Raw genomic sequence first — 20,762 nt, forward strand, 5'->3', positions numbered from 1 at the left:
TACGTTTTATGTGTATCTACTGGAAGGAGGTCAGTGTCAGAGGGGGCAAGTTATATGTTGCTTTTGTGGATTTACGCATTGCATTCGATCTAGTACCAAGAGCCAAGTTGTGGAGAGTGGTGGCAGAAATGGGCATGCCTTATAATTACTAGAAATTTTAATTTGGTTGCAATCCTCACATACAGCCCAAGTTAGGTTTGGGGAAAATAATCAACTCACTAAGCAATTCCCCGTTAAATGTTGAGTGAGACAAGGGTGCGTTTTGGCGTGCACGTTATTCTCCCTCTTTATAAATGGGATGGTAGATTATCTAGACAGGGACGGATGTGATGCTCCGAAAGTAGGGGAGAAAAGAGCCCCAGCCCTTCTCTCTGGGGACGACATCCTATTAATCTCTAAATCCCCTCTTGGATTGCAACAACTACTGAATGATTTTACTGGTTTCTGTAAGGAGTACGGCTTAGTACTAAATGAGGCCAAAACAAAATATATGATCTTCTCTAAGGGGAACGCCAAACCATCTAAAACGCCCATGTATGTAGGAAGTACCCCTCCAGAGCAAATTTCTGCATTTGTTTATCTGGGTATTCATTTAACCCCTAAGTTAAATTGGGTATCACACATTGAAAAATCCCAGTTGTCACTAATCCAGCAAACTGCTCATTTAAGGAAAATTCATATAAATACAGTTTCCAGGAAAGTGGCCCCAGCACTGGACATTTAGAATACTAAAATATTGGGGGGGAGGGGCTCGCTACGTGGCTGAATTGCGGGGTACTGGGAATATAAACTCTCTCACCTTTGTATAACACTGCTTTCTTCGATCTCCTTTGTAGAAAACCGCTTTCTTCTATCTCTTTTAAACTTTCCTAGTAGTACCTCTTTAGCTTCTATGTTTTGGGATATTGGGCCAAAAACTACTAGTTTACAAGCTTGCCTATAAGCAGCTAATGTTTTGGCACCGCTTGTGGTCGGTTAATGAGCTCTACCCCTACAGGGCAGTGGTAATTGATCTCCTGAAGCGACCCCAGGTTAACTTCATTCCATTATTTAGCTCCTTGAAAAATCTACTAGAGAGACTTGGGATGGAGGTGTATTGGTCTACTTCTGAAAAACTGTCCCACATTCCAAAATGTAGGGTCAAGGAGATATACTGGGGTACTATCATGGTGGCCTAACCAGTGGGTACATTGACTCAGGATTTTATAAGTTTTAAATTCGTCCCCTTTCATGAGTAAACTATCGAAGAAAATGTTCCACCACTGGCACGTAAACTATTTATTCAATTTAGTTTTTAAATTCTGCCCACTAAACTGTTCTGCAAAAAGTGGTGTAGCAAGACCACCTCCGACGATCAATGCCCAGCGTGCAAGGCTAGCTCCAAATCAATAGTCCACTTATTATTTTTTTGCTCCCACTACAGAACTTTGAGGAGCAAGTGGATTGTTCTGCTGTGTAAACTAATTGCTCCAGGCCATTATCTCGAGGTACTGAGAATCCTAGCCCCTGACACCCGTAGGGTGGTAGTTTTTGGTCTGGACAGATTCTGGCATGCATAATGGATCAAAGGTTTTAAATGTATTTTATGAGCTCTTTTTCTTTTTAACTTTTATAAATCTCACAAATTAAATCCCCGCCCATTGCTTGAACAAGAATTTTTAATCTTGTATAGTTTTAACAATTAAAAGTTATTTGACTGACTGACTGATAATAGGTACACTTATTGAAGGAGTGATTTTAGTGATAGCTGTAGTCATCATTACGTTCACTGTAAATTCACATGAAGCTGGAGTTCGGGGAGTGGGGGTACATGAGACATCCACACCTACCACTTCGAGCACAAAAGAGGGTATTTTAGGAGCTGACAGTGCTTTGATAGAGCAGACTAGTTGCTTATTGCACATAGATTTGTCCAAGGGTGATTATACGTTGAAAGCTTATGCGAAATTATTGTATTAGTACGTGAATACCATTGATGTGAGGGATTGTTATATGTGCTTGCAATTACCTGTCTCTGTTGAGGTGGGTATTAGATATCATCACCTGCCTTTGACATATGGTATTACTTGTAGTTTGTTGCTTAGCATTTTATGTGGAAAAGGAAATTATGAGTACTATTTCTCGAACTATGACATGGTGCTTTCAGAAGTTCCAGCTTAACAACAAGCATCTGAACAAATACGACTATTACAAACAAGAAGAGAGAATGGCAAAGTATTTCATACCTACTGTTACATTAGACACAGGTTATGCACATAGAAATAACTTGACATACATGCTAACTGACATAGAAAATACATTTGTAGATCATGTAGAAGATAGACATAGGTCATTAATGGTTACATTTATCAATAGAAAAGAGAAAATTGAAGGGACCCAGGAAGAGTTAGCTCACAAGGTTAAGGGAAATTATGGTGCAATAGCTTTATATTGGGAACAGAGAGGAATGCTTTGCATCAGAGAAGTACAGACATATTATGACACCATATTTGTGGGACAGAGTGTGTGTGACTACATCTTCACCATTGATGCTCCTTCAAAGAAGTTGATTCAAGGTGCAGTGCAAGTGGTGCTGAATGTGTATTTTGTGTGTGGGAGAAATGCTTCTGTCCAATTGCTGAACAATTGGTATGGTACATGTTATGTCACTGTAGTGTTTCCTGAGATATACCATGTGGAGGATTTGAAGAGTTTGGCAGGGAAGTCTTCACATAGAGAGAGATGTGGCACCAGTGCAGGAGAGATTGGAGGAGGATGTGTTTGGATAAATGATACCCAGTTTGGGAGTAGTTTTATATGATGTCAAGATTAGAAGGTTGTCAACTATAGTAGATAATTTGTCGGTCAACACAGCTCAGTCATTGTTACTCATAGATGGAGAGATGGTCTTGATAAGAGCTATCATGATGCAAAACAGTCTTGCTTTAGACGTGTTATTGGCAAAAGAGGGCGGAGTCTGTAAAATGCTGAGGGTTCAACAGTGCTGTACTTATATCACAGACCATAGTACGGATCTGAGGAAGTATATAAGTAGCATTACTAAGATACACCATGAGATGCATGATTTGGCAACCAAGGGGGTTTGGGACAAGGTTGGAAAAGGATTTGGGAAAGTTACAAGTTGGTTAGCGAGCCTTGTAAAGGGAATTATTGGCTATATCTTGAAACCTATAGTAATAGTTGTGGTTTGTGTCATCTTGTTGATGGGAACAGTGAAGGCTTATAAGTGGTATCAGTCGAGTCAAGCTGAGAATTCTCTTAGAGAACAAGAGAAGAGACTGGAGACAATGCAGGACAGTCACTATGAGACTCTCAACAGCTTAGATATATTTCAACAGGGGTGACTGGCTACAACGTCTGTTTAGGTCAGTTCTTTCTACAGGGAGTTGTAATGTGGGTGTGATGACACTTGTCATCAGGAGGGGGCTGTTAGAGCGCAGATTTTGCTCTTTCATTTGTAGAGGTGCATTATTGTCATGGGTAGTCTGCACCTACATATAATCCTTTATTTCATTAACTTAAGCCAGTAGAACGTAAACTGTGATAACGTGAAAAGTGAAGTGTTTGGGATATTTTCAATGTAAACGTGAAGAACTTGAAGTTGCAACTACATGAGGTTAGACAATAACATTATTGTGCAGAATTCGTACATGTCGCTGATAAGTACTCACACAATTGATGGGCTTATGTAACGTGTTAACTTCGATGTGCTCAGTAATAAAGTTAATTTTTCATGTGTAACTTATGAGGCCTTCTGCCGTTTCTTATATTGACCGATTTCTGTAGGCCTGAATTATATTTTTCCCCTGGAAGCTCTCGCGTTTTACTTACTAGTACATTTCATGTGGATGTTGGATTTGTTCTTTCTCATGTTTCTGTTGCAGGTGGAGAAATGTATCCTTGTTAGCTAGAATAATGTCTTTGTTTTAGGAATTAGGCTTAGGGAGGAGAGGATGCATTGAAAGGTGATACTGATAATAAAGAACTGTTGTACTTTCTCATTGGAGTAAACCTAAGAATCAAGGTCATCTCGCCAAGGCCTGGGAGCATCGCTACCGTGTGGAAAGTTACCTACAAGGAGGTGGCCTGTCTGGATGATGTGATGTCACAATGCATCTTGGGATACTCTTACAGAGTGAAGTATATATTTCAGGGACAGTGTCCAGGGTCTTCGGCTTTTGTCTTAAGAGAGAGAAAGCATCTTATAATGAGCTCTGTGGCGTTATGCTACTTGACCCAAACGTGAAGAGACTTCTAAGGAAGAATTCATGGGCGGACACCTTTCTGGAATGTGCCTTGGGAAATATTAAGTAGGGATGTCACATTAGTGGTAGAGTAGGAACAGATTAATGTTTTATACCTACAAACCTCCAATGAAGGGGAATCTCGACGTTGGTGTCATAATCTTCTGTATCCTGATTCTTGAACTGTTTATTCTGTGCATGCTGCACCGTCTTAATTTCACCCGTAGGTTCGGCTTTGTATTAGTTCCAATGTATTTCTACACCCTCATTTTGAGGTGCTTGTATGTCCAACTGTTCTTGGCTTTGTAATAAACTAATACAACTTATTCGAGAGTCTGTGATTCTGGGGAGTCATAGTTAATTGGAACTGTAATGATTTATTGGTTAACGATTTTCCTTCCCTCCACGCTTTCATGCTGACTAAAGGAGACATTAACCTGGGGTTTAAGAGTAGATCTAGAACATGAAAGCCGTCTCCTTCAGAGGTTGGCACTGCATCCCACAAAGTTTGGCACCAAACTCTACAGGGCTCCTCTCTTTTGGGTCCTCTTATTCTCCTCTTGCCCAGGTCTGCCGCGGCTTTAGTGCTGTTTGACTTCACTTCCACCCCAGCACTTCCTCGACTGGTGAGTGCTCTAGACTTTCCCTCGCTCACCTTATTTAATTTGATGCAGGAGTGGACGAGCAGTGGGCGCACCTAATGTAAGCCCATCTACGCCCGTCCGCGTACAGCTGGTGCCAGAAACCTTGGTCTTTTTCAACTAGCTCCTATAGCTTACAGTTCACTGGCCCTTTATAGCCTAAGGCCCACACTGAATGCTCTTTGTCAGGCTCTTAATCCAGAGGATCAACCATTTCACTGTACTTATTGTCAGTTTGAATGGATTGGTAATCCCTTACCTAAATCTGTTTTAGCCTCCCCTGCTAAGGAGGCTGCTTTTCAGCCTATTGCTAATGGCCAGTCTGACCTTCTCCAGCCTAAAAATCTTAGGTGCATTAGCCTAAACTACTACTCCCTCCCGAAGAATCAGGTACATTTATTTAATTTTCTCCTTGATGCTGACCCTGATGTGCTCTTTCTAACACACACATGGCTCCACAAAGGCTCCTCACCTGATATTTTCTATGCTCTTCCCACTAATTTTGCCCTTCTGGGGATAAATAGATCACATAGAACAGGAGGAGGCATTGCTATTATTTACAAAAAGGACTACAAATGTAATATCAAGGATCTACAAATTCCTAATGGTGAAGCTTTACTTATTTCCCTTTTCTTTTCTCCGAAATTTACCCTCTCAGGGGCTCTTATTTACTGTCCTCCTGGGCCTTCTAGCAATTGATGTTCAGCATTACCCGAATATCTGGCTCCACATGCTTTACAGGCAGCCAATTTTACTTTGCATGGTGACAACAATCTACATCTTGAGGATTCCAAGAACAAACTAGCCTTGTCCCTCATAGATGATTTGAGCTCACTGAATCTTTCCCTTCTTAATTCTGCTGCCAACCCATATTGTGGGCCACCTCCTAGACGCCATTTTCTTGAATCTCTCCACCCTTTTCGTTGATCCTCCACTCCAACTTGGTTGGACCGATCATTATGCAATACCGTTTAAGATCTTAGTCCCCTGTTCTCTTATTACTCCGCAACCGCAATTTATGAACAGACACTGGGCTAAGTTGGACATGTCTGAGCTTAATAATCAACTCCTTAACACAATTCCTACCCTCAACTTCAATCCTGATGCTGATCAAATCGCTGTGCAACAATGGCTTAGGGATGCTACCGACGCAACTTTGCCTTTAACACCCATAACGCAACACAGAATACTTCCTCCTGCCATGTGGTTTAATGAAGCTCTCCAACACGAAAAACAACATTGCAAAACCTTAGAAAGGAGCTGAAGGAGGCCATATGCACTTGAGACCAAGGCAGAGTATGCTGATGCCTTGAAAAAATATCATGCCTCCTGCAAATTTGTTCAGGCATCCTACTACACAGAGAAGATTACCAACGCCCAACACTGCCACAAGATGCTGTTTAGAGTGGTGAATGAACTCTCGGCAGCTAGCACCTTTACTCTGCCTCCCTCCCTTTACCTAGCCATCTTTTTCTTAAACAAAGTAGAGTTAATCCACCGGAAATTAGAAGCAGATGCTCCCATTCTAGTAAGTCCTCATTTCTCTGCCACCTAAGCGCTTGGTCATCCGGATTTGAACTCTCTTGTCCACAAGTCTAATGACAAGCCAGAAGAACCCCTGGAAATCAAGGCCTGGCCATCTTTGGATTTAGCATTATTGCATACCTTATTGGATACCATCAAGTCTGGCTCTCTGCTAGATCCCCTTCCCTTGTCTAAATTCAGACTGATTGACGATGCTGCCTTCACAGTAATTCTTGATCTCCTCAACTCCTCCTTGAATATGGGCCAAGTTTCCCAGAACTGGAAGCATGCCGTAGTGCTCCCTCTACTCAAGAAGGATGACCATGACACTCTCTGTTGGTCAAACCTCTGGCCTATCTCCTATCTTCCTACTTTTTCTAAGATCCTAGAAAAGCATGTCAATACCCAACTTTCCTCCTTCACCACTTCTTGTAAACTGCTTCATCTGTCTGTCTGGCTTCACGGCTGTCCATAGTACGGAATCTGCCCTGCTCAGAGTCACTAAACTCCTTAGGTAAGAACTCGACTCCGGTGGGACGGCCGCCCTTATCCTTTTGGATTTAAGTGCGGCTTTCATCACAGTTCTACATCCTATCCTGCTGGACATACTAGAGGCGCTGGGCATTGTGGACCTGGCCCTGAGGTGGATGTCCTCTTTTTTGAAAGATCGTACTTTCCAGGTCTCTTCAGCTAATAACTCTCCCAAAACCCTCTCACTGACCTCTGGGGTCCCGCAGGGCTCCATTTTGAGTCCCCTGCTTTTTAACATTTACATTCACCCTCTGATGGATGTGATTGAGGACTCTGTTCTCACCATGTTCTCTTATGGGGATGATTCCCAGATTATTTTCTCATTATTGAATGCTCAGAACTTAGATCCTTCCCCACTCAGGCAAGGTTTGACTAATGTCGCCCGCTGGATGAACAGAAATACCTTAAAGCTTAATGGAAATAAAACAGAAGTCATGATTCTGGGCAACAATCCCGAACTTTGGGGAGTTAACCACAGGCCTGTCTCTTTGGGACCCCTACACATGCCGGGGAATAAAGTTAAGAATCTTGGCTTAATTATTGATAAGGACCTTTCACTTAAGCCACATGTTTCCAAACTCACAGCCTCCTGTTTTTCCATTCTCAAATGGCTTAAGAAAATCCTTTGGCTGATTCCTTTGAATACCCAAAGAATGGTCTTGCAGGCCCTGGTAACGTCCAGATTGGACTACAGAATGTTCTGTATCTGGGCGCTGATAAATCTGTGATGTACAGCTTGCAGATCATTCAGAACACGGCCGTCCATCTTCTTTTTCAGCTGCCCAGATATGTTTCTGCCTCTCCTTTGCTCCACAAACTACATTGGCTTGAGGTCTATAAGTGCATTAAATTCAAGGCCTTATGTTATATGTTTTGAGCTATACAAGGCCTCGCCCCTTCATATATTCAAGGTCTGGTGTCACCCTATGTGCCCACCCGACCATGTACCATGCCCAGATTTCGCCTAGCCTGCATGAAGGGCCGCACCTTTTCATACTTAGGCCCAACACCCTGCAACTCCCTTCCTAGAGCACGTAGGAACTGCCACTCTCTGCTTACGTACTGTAAGAACATAAAGACTCTGTAGTAATGATGACACGCTGGTAAATTGTAATCCAAGTAGGTTTATTCAGGTAAGTAGACAGGTCATCATTAACAGCTATATAAGTCCTGTAAGGCAGCCTGTATGCTCATATCAACAGCCCCACCAGGAGCAGCCTGCTAGCTGCTCAGCCCCTCTCACCAACTGTCATCACTCATCCAGTCACACAGGTATTCCACACATAGCCCACACACCAACATTCCCCTCAGAACACTCACACAGGCTGAGCAGCTAGTGAACAGGATAACACAGGAGAGAAACCATTATATCAGAATACTAAATTACCTCTTCCCTTTGGAACATAAGAAAGAACACAACTAATGCATTAAACTATAAACATATAAATACAGCAATAAGAATCAAAAAGCCCAGACCCAGGGATGACGGGAATACCGCATCACAAGAGGGTAAGGAACTAGAGACAAGAAGGAAAGATGGATACAGAATACCCATCCCCTCCTCAAATAATAAAAATAAATGTCAAAATGTAAGTTCTCCGTGAAGGAGACTAGTAATGAGGACCAAAGGGACTAAGACCCAATATCCTGCCCCCAACTAAACAAGGGACAAATATGTTAAGTATGTGCTCTCAATCTAGAGACAAGTCATGTGGACTAAAGGGACTAAAACCCAACGTCCTGCCCCCACCATTAACAGGGGACAACCTTTGAGAAACGTAAAAGCTCTCCGTGTAAGGAGGCACACAAGGACTAAACCCTGCACAAAAAAAAACGTGCAGCACAAGGTGTCTTAAGCACACAGGGGCCATACCCCTGCAACAAACAAAATTGATCGTGCTGCACAAGGTGTCTTTCGCACACAAGGAACAAACCTTGCAACAACAAAACCCTGTAAGATAACCCTCATGTAAGGGTACAGTGACGTAATGTATGGACATGGGACTATCCCCATTCCAAGCATGAAAGGGAATCAAACCCTAAACCCACACTCTTGTAAGGGTACGGTACTACAAAGTGTGAATATGGAAATAAACCCATTCCTATCCCAATGTAAAGGATACAACATTTGGAAATGGCAAAAGACAACAACCCTCCTGTAAGGGTACTGTGTTTTAAAGTGAGGATATGGGAATAAAACCCAATCCCATCCCAAATGAATGGACACAGAAATAGGAAAAAACAAGTCAAATTTGCAATATACTGTATGGACCGTTACACCCACTCTAAATATAGAAATTGGAGGCTTGGGGATAACAATTTTTATGCATAAACAAACAACATACTGCTTTGCGCAGAATACAACTAGCTTCACCGGTGAGCGTCCTCTCACCCGAGTTGCAGATTCTACATAACATTACATTTTTTATTATTCAACAAACTATCGAACAATCTAACACACCAGTATGAATGAAAGCGTGTAACTGTTATTTCCAAAAGAATGTCCATAGCAACAGTGAACACCAAAAGTCCGATGCTTGCGTGAAGAGTCCAGCAAAATATGGATAACTGGACATATCTCTTCCAAAAACATCAGCCATCTGCTTTAAAGCTGCTAACATTGTCGCCAAACACCAAAAGTCACCATGGCTCACATCGAGGAATATCTATACCCAAACACCTGAACGATGTCTCCTCAAAACCATGAAAGTTGAAGACCTCATTGAGAGCGCTGCGTGGCGATAAATAAAACGAACATCACCTCAGTGTTGGGACACGGTGACAGAATCAGGAAAGAGAAGATGGCAGCACGTTGAATAGATGCCCGCTGGATGGCTCCAGGCACGTTCCTACTGAAAAACGTCTGTGAGAAGCGTGACTTGTGAGGATCAACTGTGAAGTCAGGACAGATCGTGGAGATCGTGCATGCGACCGTCGTGGAGCAGGTAAGACACGCACCACAGCCGGCTCGTGTACAGTTTAAAATGGCACAATGGCAGTTAAACTGCCTACAACAACGAGGGGTCTAAGAGAAGAAAATTAACTTAAAATACAAGTAATGTCGCATCAAAAATGTCGAGCTCCGGCAGCAGAAAAGTCCTCATCTCTGAATTTCAAAATAACAAGCCCATAGGAAGCAAAAAGTCTATGAGAAAAATCGCCACAGTCACTAATTGTCAAAGTAAAAAAAAATCCCATGTAACAGACAAAAACAGATGAAAGTCTGTGGGGCACATCCGAGGGAGTCTTTCTGTGCCAGTAAACCATCTGAACATATCACGATTCAGTGAACACGCATTCAAAAATACAATGAAAGTCTTGGGCCAATTCAATTTTCCACTGGAGAAGGCCAATGAATACACATTCAAAAATAGAGTTTTTTGACCTTTAAATCACAGAAACGCTCGTGCTCTTCACCTGATGTGTCTTAAAAAAACACCAAAACACACCCGGGCTTCGTGTAGATCTCAAAATGACAATTGTTTTTTTGCCTACCTATTTAGACAGTGCATCCCCTTTACCTACAATCAAACACTGGCAAGTCCAAATCAAAAGGGACAAACTGATTTTCAGAAGACTAAATTGATGCCAATACTTGTTGTAGGCAAAACACACCATGTCCCAAAGTGTAACTCCAAATGTACTTAAAAAACTCAAACTGCGCATCGTTCATAATAGAAATGACATGAAGTAAGTCTAAAATGATAATGCTTACTTCCCATGAAGTTGCAGTTCTTGTCATAGTGTGCCAGATGAAGAGAGTACATCATGCTTGGGTAGGGGCTGTCCGATGTGATGGACACCGGTGGGGCTGCACTGCGCGCTGTCGTTGTACCTGTTTCATCTGATTCCTTAGTAGCACAATGTCTTTAAAGAGAAATACTTGTGTGGCCTCTTGCGACTCTGTTTTTTGTAGAATCTTGTTCCTGTTGCTTGCGCCTGTCATCCCTTCCCTGTTGTAGTTTCTTCCAAAAATGTTGTAGAAGGCATCTTGATGTCTTTGAAGTCCACTTGTACCAACTGAAGAGCGTGGGGACGTCTTCAACTCGTCGCCAACATTAATGTAGTAATGATGACACGCTGGTAAATTGTAATCCAAGTAGGTTTATTCAGGTAAGTAGACAGGTCATCATTAACAACTATACAAGTCCTGTAAGGCAGCCTGTATGCTCATATCAACAGCCCCACCAGGAGGAGCCTGCTCTCTGCTCAGTCCCTCCCACCAACTGTCATCGCTCATCCAGTCACACAGGCATTCCACACATAGCCCACACACCAACATTCCACTCAGAACACTCACACAGGCTGAGCAGCTAGGGAACAGGATAACATAGGAGAGAAACCATTACATCAGAATACTACAGGCTCTGCTCTTCAATTGCCCTGACTGAGCTTCGTGGCTTCTGCTTTCGTGTTTATGCTCCCCTGCTCGCTGTCTGCTTTAGTGCCGAGAGACCCTTTCGGGTAGCTTCACGCTCTACAAGTTTCTTTTAATTATAATAATATTAACAATAATCTTTCAGCGGTCTCATCTGCCACAGGCCACGCTTGCCTCCCTCCTTGAACTTTCAGAGGGTGCGTGTCCCACCAGAGGGCCTGGCAGTTGACGGGGACTTTAGCTCATTATCTTTGCCTGCTGGCCTGAGTCCAATGTTATTTATTTTAAAAAAGGGAAAATACAAATCATAGCTGTCTTTTGATATGGAGAAAGAATGTGCCCTGCTTCATCCCACTGTTGCTTCAGTAGCCTCTTGTTGCTTTATTCTTGTCCTTAGTCTCAAACAGCTTGATTGGATTTTACTGGGGCAGTTTAGGATTGATAAAATGATATGGTAGGTGATTACATTTACTGACTTTGTTAATCCCACCAAAAAGTAAAAATGACATCAACACAAGTATTTGTGCTTATGCATAGGCTTAATATGTATGGATTGTTTTCTCTACAGCACAAACACATGTGGGGAGTAATGGAGCACTGTTCAAAGCAGCAAAGGAACACTGAAACTATGCTGGGACCGGGAAGCCTGCGTTTACAGAGTTTATGCTATAGAAAGAGGAAAGGGGAGGTCTCTGCTACTGCTTCAGTGACCAGAGGATCTGGGAGGCTCTTTTCAATGTGATGTGTTCACCCTTACAGTCACTGTGACTTGTGAAAACAGAGTAGAGTAACCTGCTTAAAATATAGGTTCAACATACTTGTTACAGTGTTCAGACATTTTTGTTGAACATGGAAATAAGCAAAAACCAACGGGTCCATGTGACTTTTAATGACAGGACTAACAATTTAATTTGTATCGGTGTATATATCCTTACAATTCATAATTCTCTGCACAAAAACATATTTTATTGGTATTTAATAGTTTACGTTGAGTTAGCTTAATGTTAACTATAATTGTACTTACTTGAGCCTTCCAATCGGTCCACACTCTTCCAGCTGGGCAATGAAGGTGGTCTGAGCTCCTTTTGATTTCTCATACGGCCTTTCTGTTGCCGCCGCATCCTCTCTGGTAATGTAGCCTTTATATCCAGGTCTTTGCTTGGAGTGTCATCACTGGTTAGTGACAGTGCAGACTGGGACCTCTGTGTGAATAAAACACAAGGCGGTTAACTATTTGGACCTCTTGAGATGAAGATGAAAGATCTGTTTTGCAAATAGCCCTTTCTGCAAGGTCAAGGGCAAAATTTTGCCTTCTACTTTTTGCTGAGTTCATTTTTGTTGACTTTAGGACTTTCTGCACTTTATCACTGCTGACCAGTGCTAAAGAACATGTGCTTTCTACCTAAAACATGGTATAATTGGTTTACTCCTGCTTGGCATATTTAATATACTTGTAAGACCCTTGTAGAGTGGTATACCATATACCCAGGGCCTGTAAATTAAATGCTACCAGTGGGCCTGCAGCCCTCATTGTGCCACCCACTTAAATATCACCTTAAAACATGTCGTAGGCCTGCCATTGCAGCCTGAATGCAGTGTCACACTGCCATATCCACTTGGCATTTAAACACCCTTGCCATGCTTTAAACTTCCCTTCTATTACATATGTCACCCATAAGGTATGCCCTGGGTGGCCCATTAAGAAGGGTGCTGTGTGAGTAAAAGGTAAGGACATGCACTTTAAAAAAATTCATGTACTGGAAGTGAAAAACTCCCACATTCGTTTTTTGCTACTGAGAGGCCCACCCCTCACATTGGATAACATTGGGGATTATTTATTACATTTAATAAGCTGTAATTCCTAATTGAGAGGGAGTGCATCTGTCATGTTAAGTACCAATGGACTTGTAATGATTATGTAAAGATAAATATGCCTGCAGCCTGTCTCTGATATATGTCTGGGGAGGGTGACAGCTGGACTTTGTGTATTCACCCTAGACAGCCATACACAATAGGAGCTTAGGTGTGACTTGATGGGTCATCCTTGGAGGATGGGAGGGAGGAGCTGTGCGCAGCCTCATACTTACAACTCAATATACTTTGTTTTATACCTACACAAAGGGCTGTATACCCTTCTGCAGCAAGTCTGTAGCCAGGGCAGAAAGGGAGGACCTCTATGCACTCCACAGACCCTTCTTTAAAATCACCTCCACTTCAAAAGCATCACTGGGTATAAGAACTGGACATCAGACCCCAGCCCTGCAGTACACTTCATCGTCTGAGGATACTCTGCTATGAAGAAGGACTGGTGTGCTACTGAAGGACTGCCACTCTTCTAGACTGCTGCTCTGAAAGGACTGCTTTCTTGCTGTTTTATACTGCTGCCTTCTGCCCTTCTAGTCTGGGTGAGAAGTACTGGATCTGCATCACTTGAACCCCAGAACCCACAGTGCCTCCAAGGGCTAGTTGGCTAGCCTCCTAATCTGAAGTCTAACAGACTTCCAACTACTCTGCTTCTGCACCTGGACTATGCCATCTGTGAGTCTACCCTGCAAGTATTGCCACCCTAGTCCTGAACCCTTGGAAGTGGGTCTAAGGTGCTTGCTTAACAGAAACAACACATAATGGCCGCTGCAGAGACAGAACCTGCACATAGCCGTCATTTTGTGGCCAGCACTGACGCATCTGCGACACTGCGTGGATTGGACCAGCGCAGTGCCCCTATTGCGAGGACCAGAACCGACGCATCGCTGATTTTGTGTGGCTCAGAGACTCCGCTCCACCTTCTAAACGATCACAGTGCGACACTCTTCAAGTAAAGTCCTTGCATCCCCGTCGACGATGGCATCAACGTCAAACCGGAAACTCTGCATCAGAGCCGATGCATCACCGTTGTTGCACGGCCGGGACCAGCGAATTGCCGTTAAATGCATGGATCAACATCCGTTCATTGCCCCCTTTGCACTCCCTGCCTTTCTGTTAACAGGATCTTCGATGTTGACGCAGCCCGGACTAAGGTACTTTTGCTCAGCAAGCCCAATCTGGCCTACGCTGCATCGCAGTCAGCCTGAACTTTTGACTTTGAACTAGTGCAGCACGACCAGATATCTCTAGTTGGTGCGTCATGCTTTTTGGCGCTATTTCCACTTATTTCTTCTAAAATCAATATCTCCGGTTCTACCTATTTGATTTTTGTCGTTTTGGTGTCAAATAATTTATAAAAAATGCTGTCTATTTTTATAAACTGTTGTGGGATCTCTTTGTGTGGTGTTTTCACAGTTTTCACTGTTTTTAGTATTGCATAAAAACTTTACACTTTGCCTTCATGCTAAGCCTGACTTCTCTGTGCCAAGCTACCAGGGGGCGAGCTCGGGTTAATTTGGGGATTGCTGTCTCTTATCCTGACTAGGATTGTGGTTGCTGCCTGACTTAGGCTAATTCCCTAGACAACAACCAACCAATTTCTAACAATATGTATATTCGTATGTCATGACAGCATGACCTTATTCCGTTCACTGTATTATCTCTAGAAGTTGCCCATGTCACCCCTGCCAGGACAGCATAGTTACTTATTGAAAAGTGCATATAATTACTTGTCTTAGAATAGATAAAGGAATGTAGTGCTAGTTCATTCAACTGACACATTGTTGCACTTGTTTGTTTTCCTTTAGATACAGTTATTTTAAGGGTGTGACCATGTGTTCAGTGATTAAGAAAGCATTTGTGATGTTTGCAACATGGCAAGTGTTAACATGTTTCCAAAGTCTTTGTCTGAAAGGCCACGACTAATGCCTAAAGGGGGCCTACTTACTGTAAAATGTTATCAATATGCAAGTTTATGATGCAGTAGAAAATGAAAGTGTAACTGGAGTGGGAGGTCATGTGGAAATTTGGTTGAGAGAAGAATGTCAATAAAGACTGCCACAAAAATACTTTCAATTTGCAAAACCTTCGAAGAATGATAATGTTGGCATCACTGCAGAGTTTCTAGGGTATTGATTGGCAATGCGATACAAAATTTTGCAATGATTTTCTGATGGTGTAAAAGAGCAATGATAGTTTTCAGTGTCTTGCTTTCTGGCTGTGTGCCTGATGTGTTTCTAGTCTTTAAATAGGGCTTTGTGGAAGGTAGCATGAGTCGGTTTCAATGCTATTAAAGTTTGCTTAAACTAGGGTAGGCAACGGACAGTCTTAAATAGGTAGCATTGATACTTTAGTTTGGTGAAACCTGTGTACTACCCGTCGAGATTGGATATCCAAGTAAAAATGGCCCAAGTTGAAAGAGAAATTCAGCCTTCACGACTATGAAGGATCATAAATTCTAAAGTATGATCGGTGAGTATTAGATGTGAAGGAGCAGGAAGCTGACAAAGTGTACCACAGTATAATTTAGAGCCAACAGCTCTACAAACATACACTATAGTTTTAAGGGCACTATAAAGGGCAAAACTAAGTGCCTGGCACAGATCCTTGTTTGGATGCAGAACCCCTCTTTTTGGTACTTAATGGAAACAAATCAGCAATTCTGTTGCTTGAGTACCACCAGGACCAGCGACTTCCTTTCAACTGTTCACAGCATTCCGGGAGAGACCATGGGTCCAGTGCTGTTGAAATAAGAGTAGAGTTCCTGATAACTGTATTTAATTGGAGGCACAGGCAATAGCTATGGCCAAAGCGGAATATGTTCACACGTGCTGTTATTATTTATACTAAGACACCAAACACCCTGGTGCAGCAACAGTGATACGTTACATCCAATGCTACAGTTCAGTGTACGTAACAACTCATACTAAATTAATGGGTAGGCTACAGAAAATGAATAAGAAAGACATTAAACTAAAACTGAGAGTGAATACATTTTAACTAGTAACCCAGACAAATAAAGTATGTGCTTGTGTGTTGATCTGAGAACAGTGGCTTGCTTCTCACAAACCTATTTGCTCTCCAAAATGCAAATTAGGTTCACAAATATATGCACTTATGAAGGTAAAATCCTGTGCTTGATTGAAACATTCAGGGATGGGGGGGATTTTGCCAGGTCCATATGTACAAGCTGGTGTGAATCCAAAAACACAGAAGTGTGGGTACTCAGAAAACCTTTGCTGTTAGTGTCCCATCTTAAACACATTTATAACACTACTACTCCTGCTACTACCTATGCATATATGGCTACACATGTGATTATCACTGGCAACCTTTCAGTAGCATATGTCCAGGTGTACTTCTTGAATTCCTCCAGAGTTCTATAAAAGTCAAAACCTTTCTACTTTTTCAACAGAAAATTGTGCGATTTAATTGCAGTATCTTTAATCTGTAAACCTATTATTTGGTTAGAACTGAAATATATGATTTGAATAACAACTGTATAGAAATCTTCTAGTTTTATATGATCTATGAGGACTATCTGGCTATATTGGAAATGCTTCTTTATGGATCAGTGAATTTTTGTGTCTGGTGGGGATGGCAAATTAGTGAATGTGTGAATGAGTCGAAGAAGTAATGTTTGGATGAAGTAACCAGTGTATGGGTGGACAAATCAGTAAATAAATGCATGAATAAATTAATGGATGAATGAATATATAGATAGATGAATGCATGGGTAATTGAGTTTATCAATAAATGAGTGTGCACATTACTGGTTAAATGAGTGGGGCCATGATTAGAAAACTGGGTGAGTGAGGGCTGGAATGGATACAGAGAGGTGTCTACTCAGACAGCCAAATACATATGAAAATGGAACGAATTTATAAATATATATATATATATATATATATATATATATATATATATATATATATATATATATATATATATATATGCCACAATGGATTCAAACTGAAGGAAGAATCGGAGGGACACAACGGGGATCGAGGTAAGTGGTTTATTCTCAAAGATGCACCGGCATGACGTGTTTCGTCTTGAATGACTTTTTCAAATGCCTGCTAGCAACAGAGTTTCCCGCCAGTTCACTGGAAATATACTCCCACTTGTTCTACCATTTGTGGTTGTCCTGGTGGGCCTGATCAGAGTCTCACAAGATGCTGGAGCTGCATCTGCAGACTTCCGATCCCAGCATGCACCTCTCACAACATGCCGGGTGAGGTTCTCCTCTCGATTCCCTATATCCATCTCTGGGTCCTGGACAAGATTAGGAACGTGGTGCAGATGAAATGGCCAACTCAGCTGCAGAGTCAAAACTTCCCGCTGTGTCCCGTAAACACCTCAACCGCATGTGTCCACATTAAGACAGACCTGGCACCTTGGATAGAGTGGCCCTTGGTTCCTCCGTGCATTTCACGGACTGCTGGCTGCAGCGGCGCTGTTTCCAAATGCGGGTGCAGTGGGTCAGAGTACTCCCAGTATCCTGGAATATATATATATATAAAATGGGATTTCTGGTTGGGTAGGGAAAGCGCCTAAGCCAAGCAGAAACCACCAATCTAGTCAGGATAAGGGAGTTACACACTGAAGATAACCCCTGCTCACCCCCTTGGTAGCTTGGCACGAGCAGTCAGGCTTATCCCAGAGGCAATGTATAAAGCATTTGTGCAACACACACACACACAGCAGCAACACACTAGGCACACTACAAAAGAAACTCCACACAAGGTTATATAAAATAAAATAGCCTTTGTATTATCCAAAACACATTTGAATCATAATCACACATATACACTGTGCCAACTGGCACCAGGTCTTAATGTACAGGGGATTATATACAGGACAGGGCCAATCGGGCCGCTGTCATAACCTTCAGAAGAAGTAAATAATGAAACAACCAGTAACTACTGGCACAGACACTTTTGCATAACTCACATTAGGCATCATCCTAAAACATTAGGCATAAAACACAGTATGCATCTTATCAGGCATAAACCACATTATGCACTAATGTAATGTTTTCTGTTTTTCATGCATTTAATGACTATATTATGTTCTTTACACTTTGCAATTTGATTTAGCCCATCCAGGGCAAAATAGCTATGTTTATATAAGGCATAATGCATATAACTAACCCATTCAAAGATGGATGACACCTTCACTGAAGCAAGTGTAGGTGTCCCTTGTTGATGTCTCACAATGCAATGATATTTAAATCTGTGAGAAACTGGCGCCGGCCTCTATTGACAAAGGCGGCAAGCCGAAACGCGTCTAGTGTGTGTGTTAACCTTTCGAATAAATATCTGAAAGGTACGTTCTTACGAGTGCTGGTATTTTTGCCGCGAGCTGGGGATTTGGAATCCGCACGGTTTCTGTCACCGTGCATGAAAGCACCCGATCGCGAGTGCAGGGACCAAGACGGAGTGAGAGCATGATAAACGATTCCCTTCACCGCCGAGAACTGTAAGTTGCAACATTGTATCATCGAGTCCGTAGAAGCTGTATCGGAAACGCAGCAGCTGGCGCTTCAAAGAGGAAATTGACTCAAAGCGCGGGACAACATTAAATGTGTTCTGAGGACGCTCAGTTGAGCTTTTGAACTTTCTCGGCAGATCGAAAGAACGCAACACACATAAAAGCAAATACAAGCTTTAATAATATGTTCGATGAAGAGGCCTGACGCGAGGCAGCCACAGAAATTTTCAAGAAACAAAGACTCGCAAAGTAGCGAAGGAGATAGCGGAAATACACGCACAACAGCCAATGGCAGCAACCTCCTTAAAAACCAATTTTCCCAACTAGAGAAACTATACGAAAGGGAAACCCGCAAGTGGTGGGAGGTAACCTCACTTCAAAATTATATTGAAGTTGGGAGGATCCCGCGGGGACTCAGAATCTACACGGTCCCCGCGTATGAAAATCCAAACCCGTTACTGTTGGAGGAATGGGCACAACATACGGCGGAATCATCAAAAGGGATGCTAATCATCCTCATTAAATTTGCTTGGAGCGACAGAGAGCAAATTCTGTTGGAGATCGAGGAATTGGAAAAACGCATTACTGAAAATACCGATACCAACAAACAAAATGAATTACGTGAGGATATGAAAAAGCGTCTGAAAGTCTACGAACAAAAGATCAAACAACGGAAACAGGACAAATTCGAAAGAGACGAGCGAGACTATTCACAAGGCCGCATCTTGACATTTGCAAAAAGATATGAGCAATCAAGAAAGCAGTTATTAACCGACAAAAGCAAACTGGCTGTGGAACATAGGGAGACCTCGGAGTCTGAAGTCACAGATCAAAGTGAGGACGAAGGATTGAGAGAATGCAGAACCTCAAAACCAACACACAGTGCTGGCCCCACATCGGCACCTTTTTTAGAGGAATTCCAGGTAATCAGGGAAACGTGGAACAAAGGAGGAAGAGGCAAGCCACCAGAGAAGTCGCAACAGAGACAAAGAAAAGCAAACGTAGGACGAGGAGAGGAGGGTGGCGCAAGCAGCAGCAGCGCATCGCCGAGAGTAACTCGGAGCAGAAAACAATGGAACAAGAGATAAATACGGAAACTCTTACCGTTGTGAACCTCACATCAAGGAAATTGAGTAAAGCAGAAGAGGAAACATTACAATTGGGTCTGAGCTTCTGCCCTATGAAAACGTCAGAGTACACACAAACAAAAATCGATGTTTTCAAATTTTGCAGAAAAGTTAAACTGCTCAAGTTCTTTAAAGGAAAGGAACGCATCACTCTGGACAGAAACGTATGTGGCATATGGAGAGAAGACAATCTGACAGCGAGTGATGTGGAAACTTTAGCCGTACTGCAGGACCTGGCAGATGAAGGAAATCTGACTACACTGATTCCACCGTCCACAAGACGTGTAGGAGAAGAACAAATCAATCCCGGAAGTCCCTTCAAACCACAGTCAAAATTCTGCCCGTTGATGCCAGCTGACGCCATCGACGTCTTCACTGATGCGATTACGAAGGATCTCTTAAGGCTTCGCCACACAGACAAAAGGAACAGAAGTGGGAACAACATCAAGGAATCACAAAGAAGGGCAATTATGGATTTGAAACAAGACAGAAACATTGTGTGTAAACCATCCGATAAAGGAGGGAATGTGGTTTTATTGACCAAAGACTACTACATTAAAGAAGCAATGACACAATTGAATGATGGGACAAGCTACATTCGAGTGACAAGAAAAGTGTTCGAAGAAAGTGTGAACACATATAGATCATTATTAAACAGATGGAACAGAGGAATGCTGAGCAAGGAGGAATTTGCCTATCTGGAGTGCAAATATCCCCGTGTACCAACCTTTTACCATCTCCCGAAACTACACAAGAATGCAACTTGCCCACCGGGTCGTCCCATTGTTTCATCGATAGGAAGTTTGACGGAACATATGTCAAGGTTTGTGGACTTTTTTCTTTTTGATTTTGTTAAAGAACTGGCCTCGTACACAAGAGACACTAAGGACTTTTTAAAGCGAATTGATAATCTGATCTGGGATGAAAGCATGGTCATGATAACACTAGATATCTCGAGTCT

At 42.4% G+C, this 20,762-nt stretch overlaps 1 protein-coding gene across 2 annotated transcripts in view; it reads right to left on the reverse strand.

Annotated features, from left to right (window-relative positions):
- MYRIP (myosin VIIA and Rab interacting protein) overlaps positions 1–20,762 on the reverse strand; it is a 1,544,915-nt gene that overhangs the window by 335,165 nt on the left and 1,188,988 nt on the right. For both annotated transcript variants that reach the window (XM_085631574.1, XM_085631575.1), the window contains exon 9: positions 12,343–12,520. In XM_085631574.1, the coding sequence (XP_085487700.1) occupies positions 12,343–12,520 (178 nt within the window). The remainder of the gene's footprint in view (positions 1–12,342; positions 12,521–20,762) is intronic.

Source organism: Triturus cristatus, chromosome 10 (genome assembly GCF_964204655.1).
Source record: "Triturus cristatus chromosome 10, aTriCri1.1, whole genome shotgun sequence".
Taxonomy (NCBI): Eukaryota; Metazoa; Chordata; class Amphibia; order Caudata; family Salamandridae; genus Triturus; species Triturus cristatus.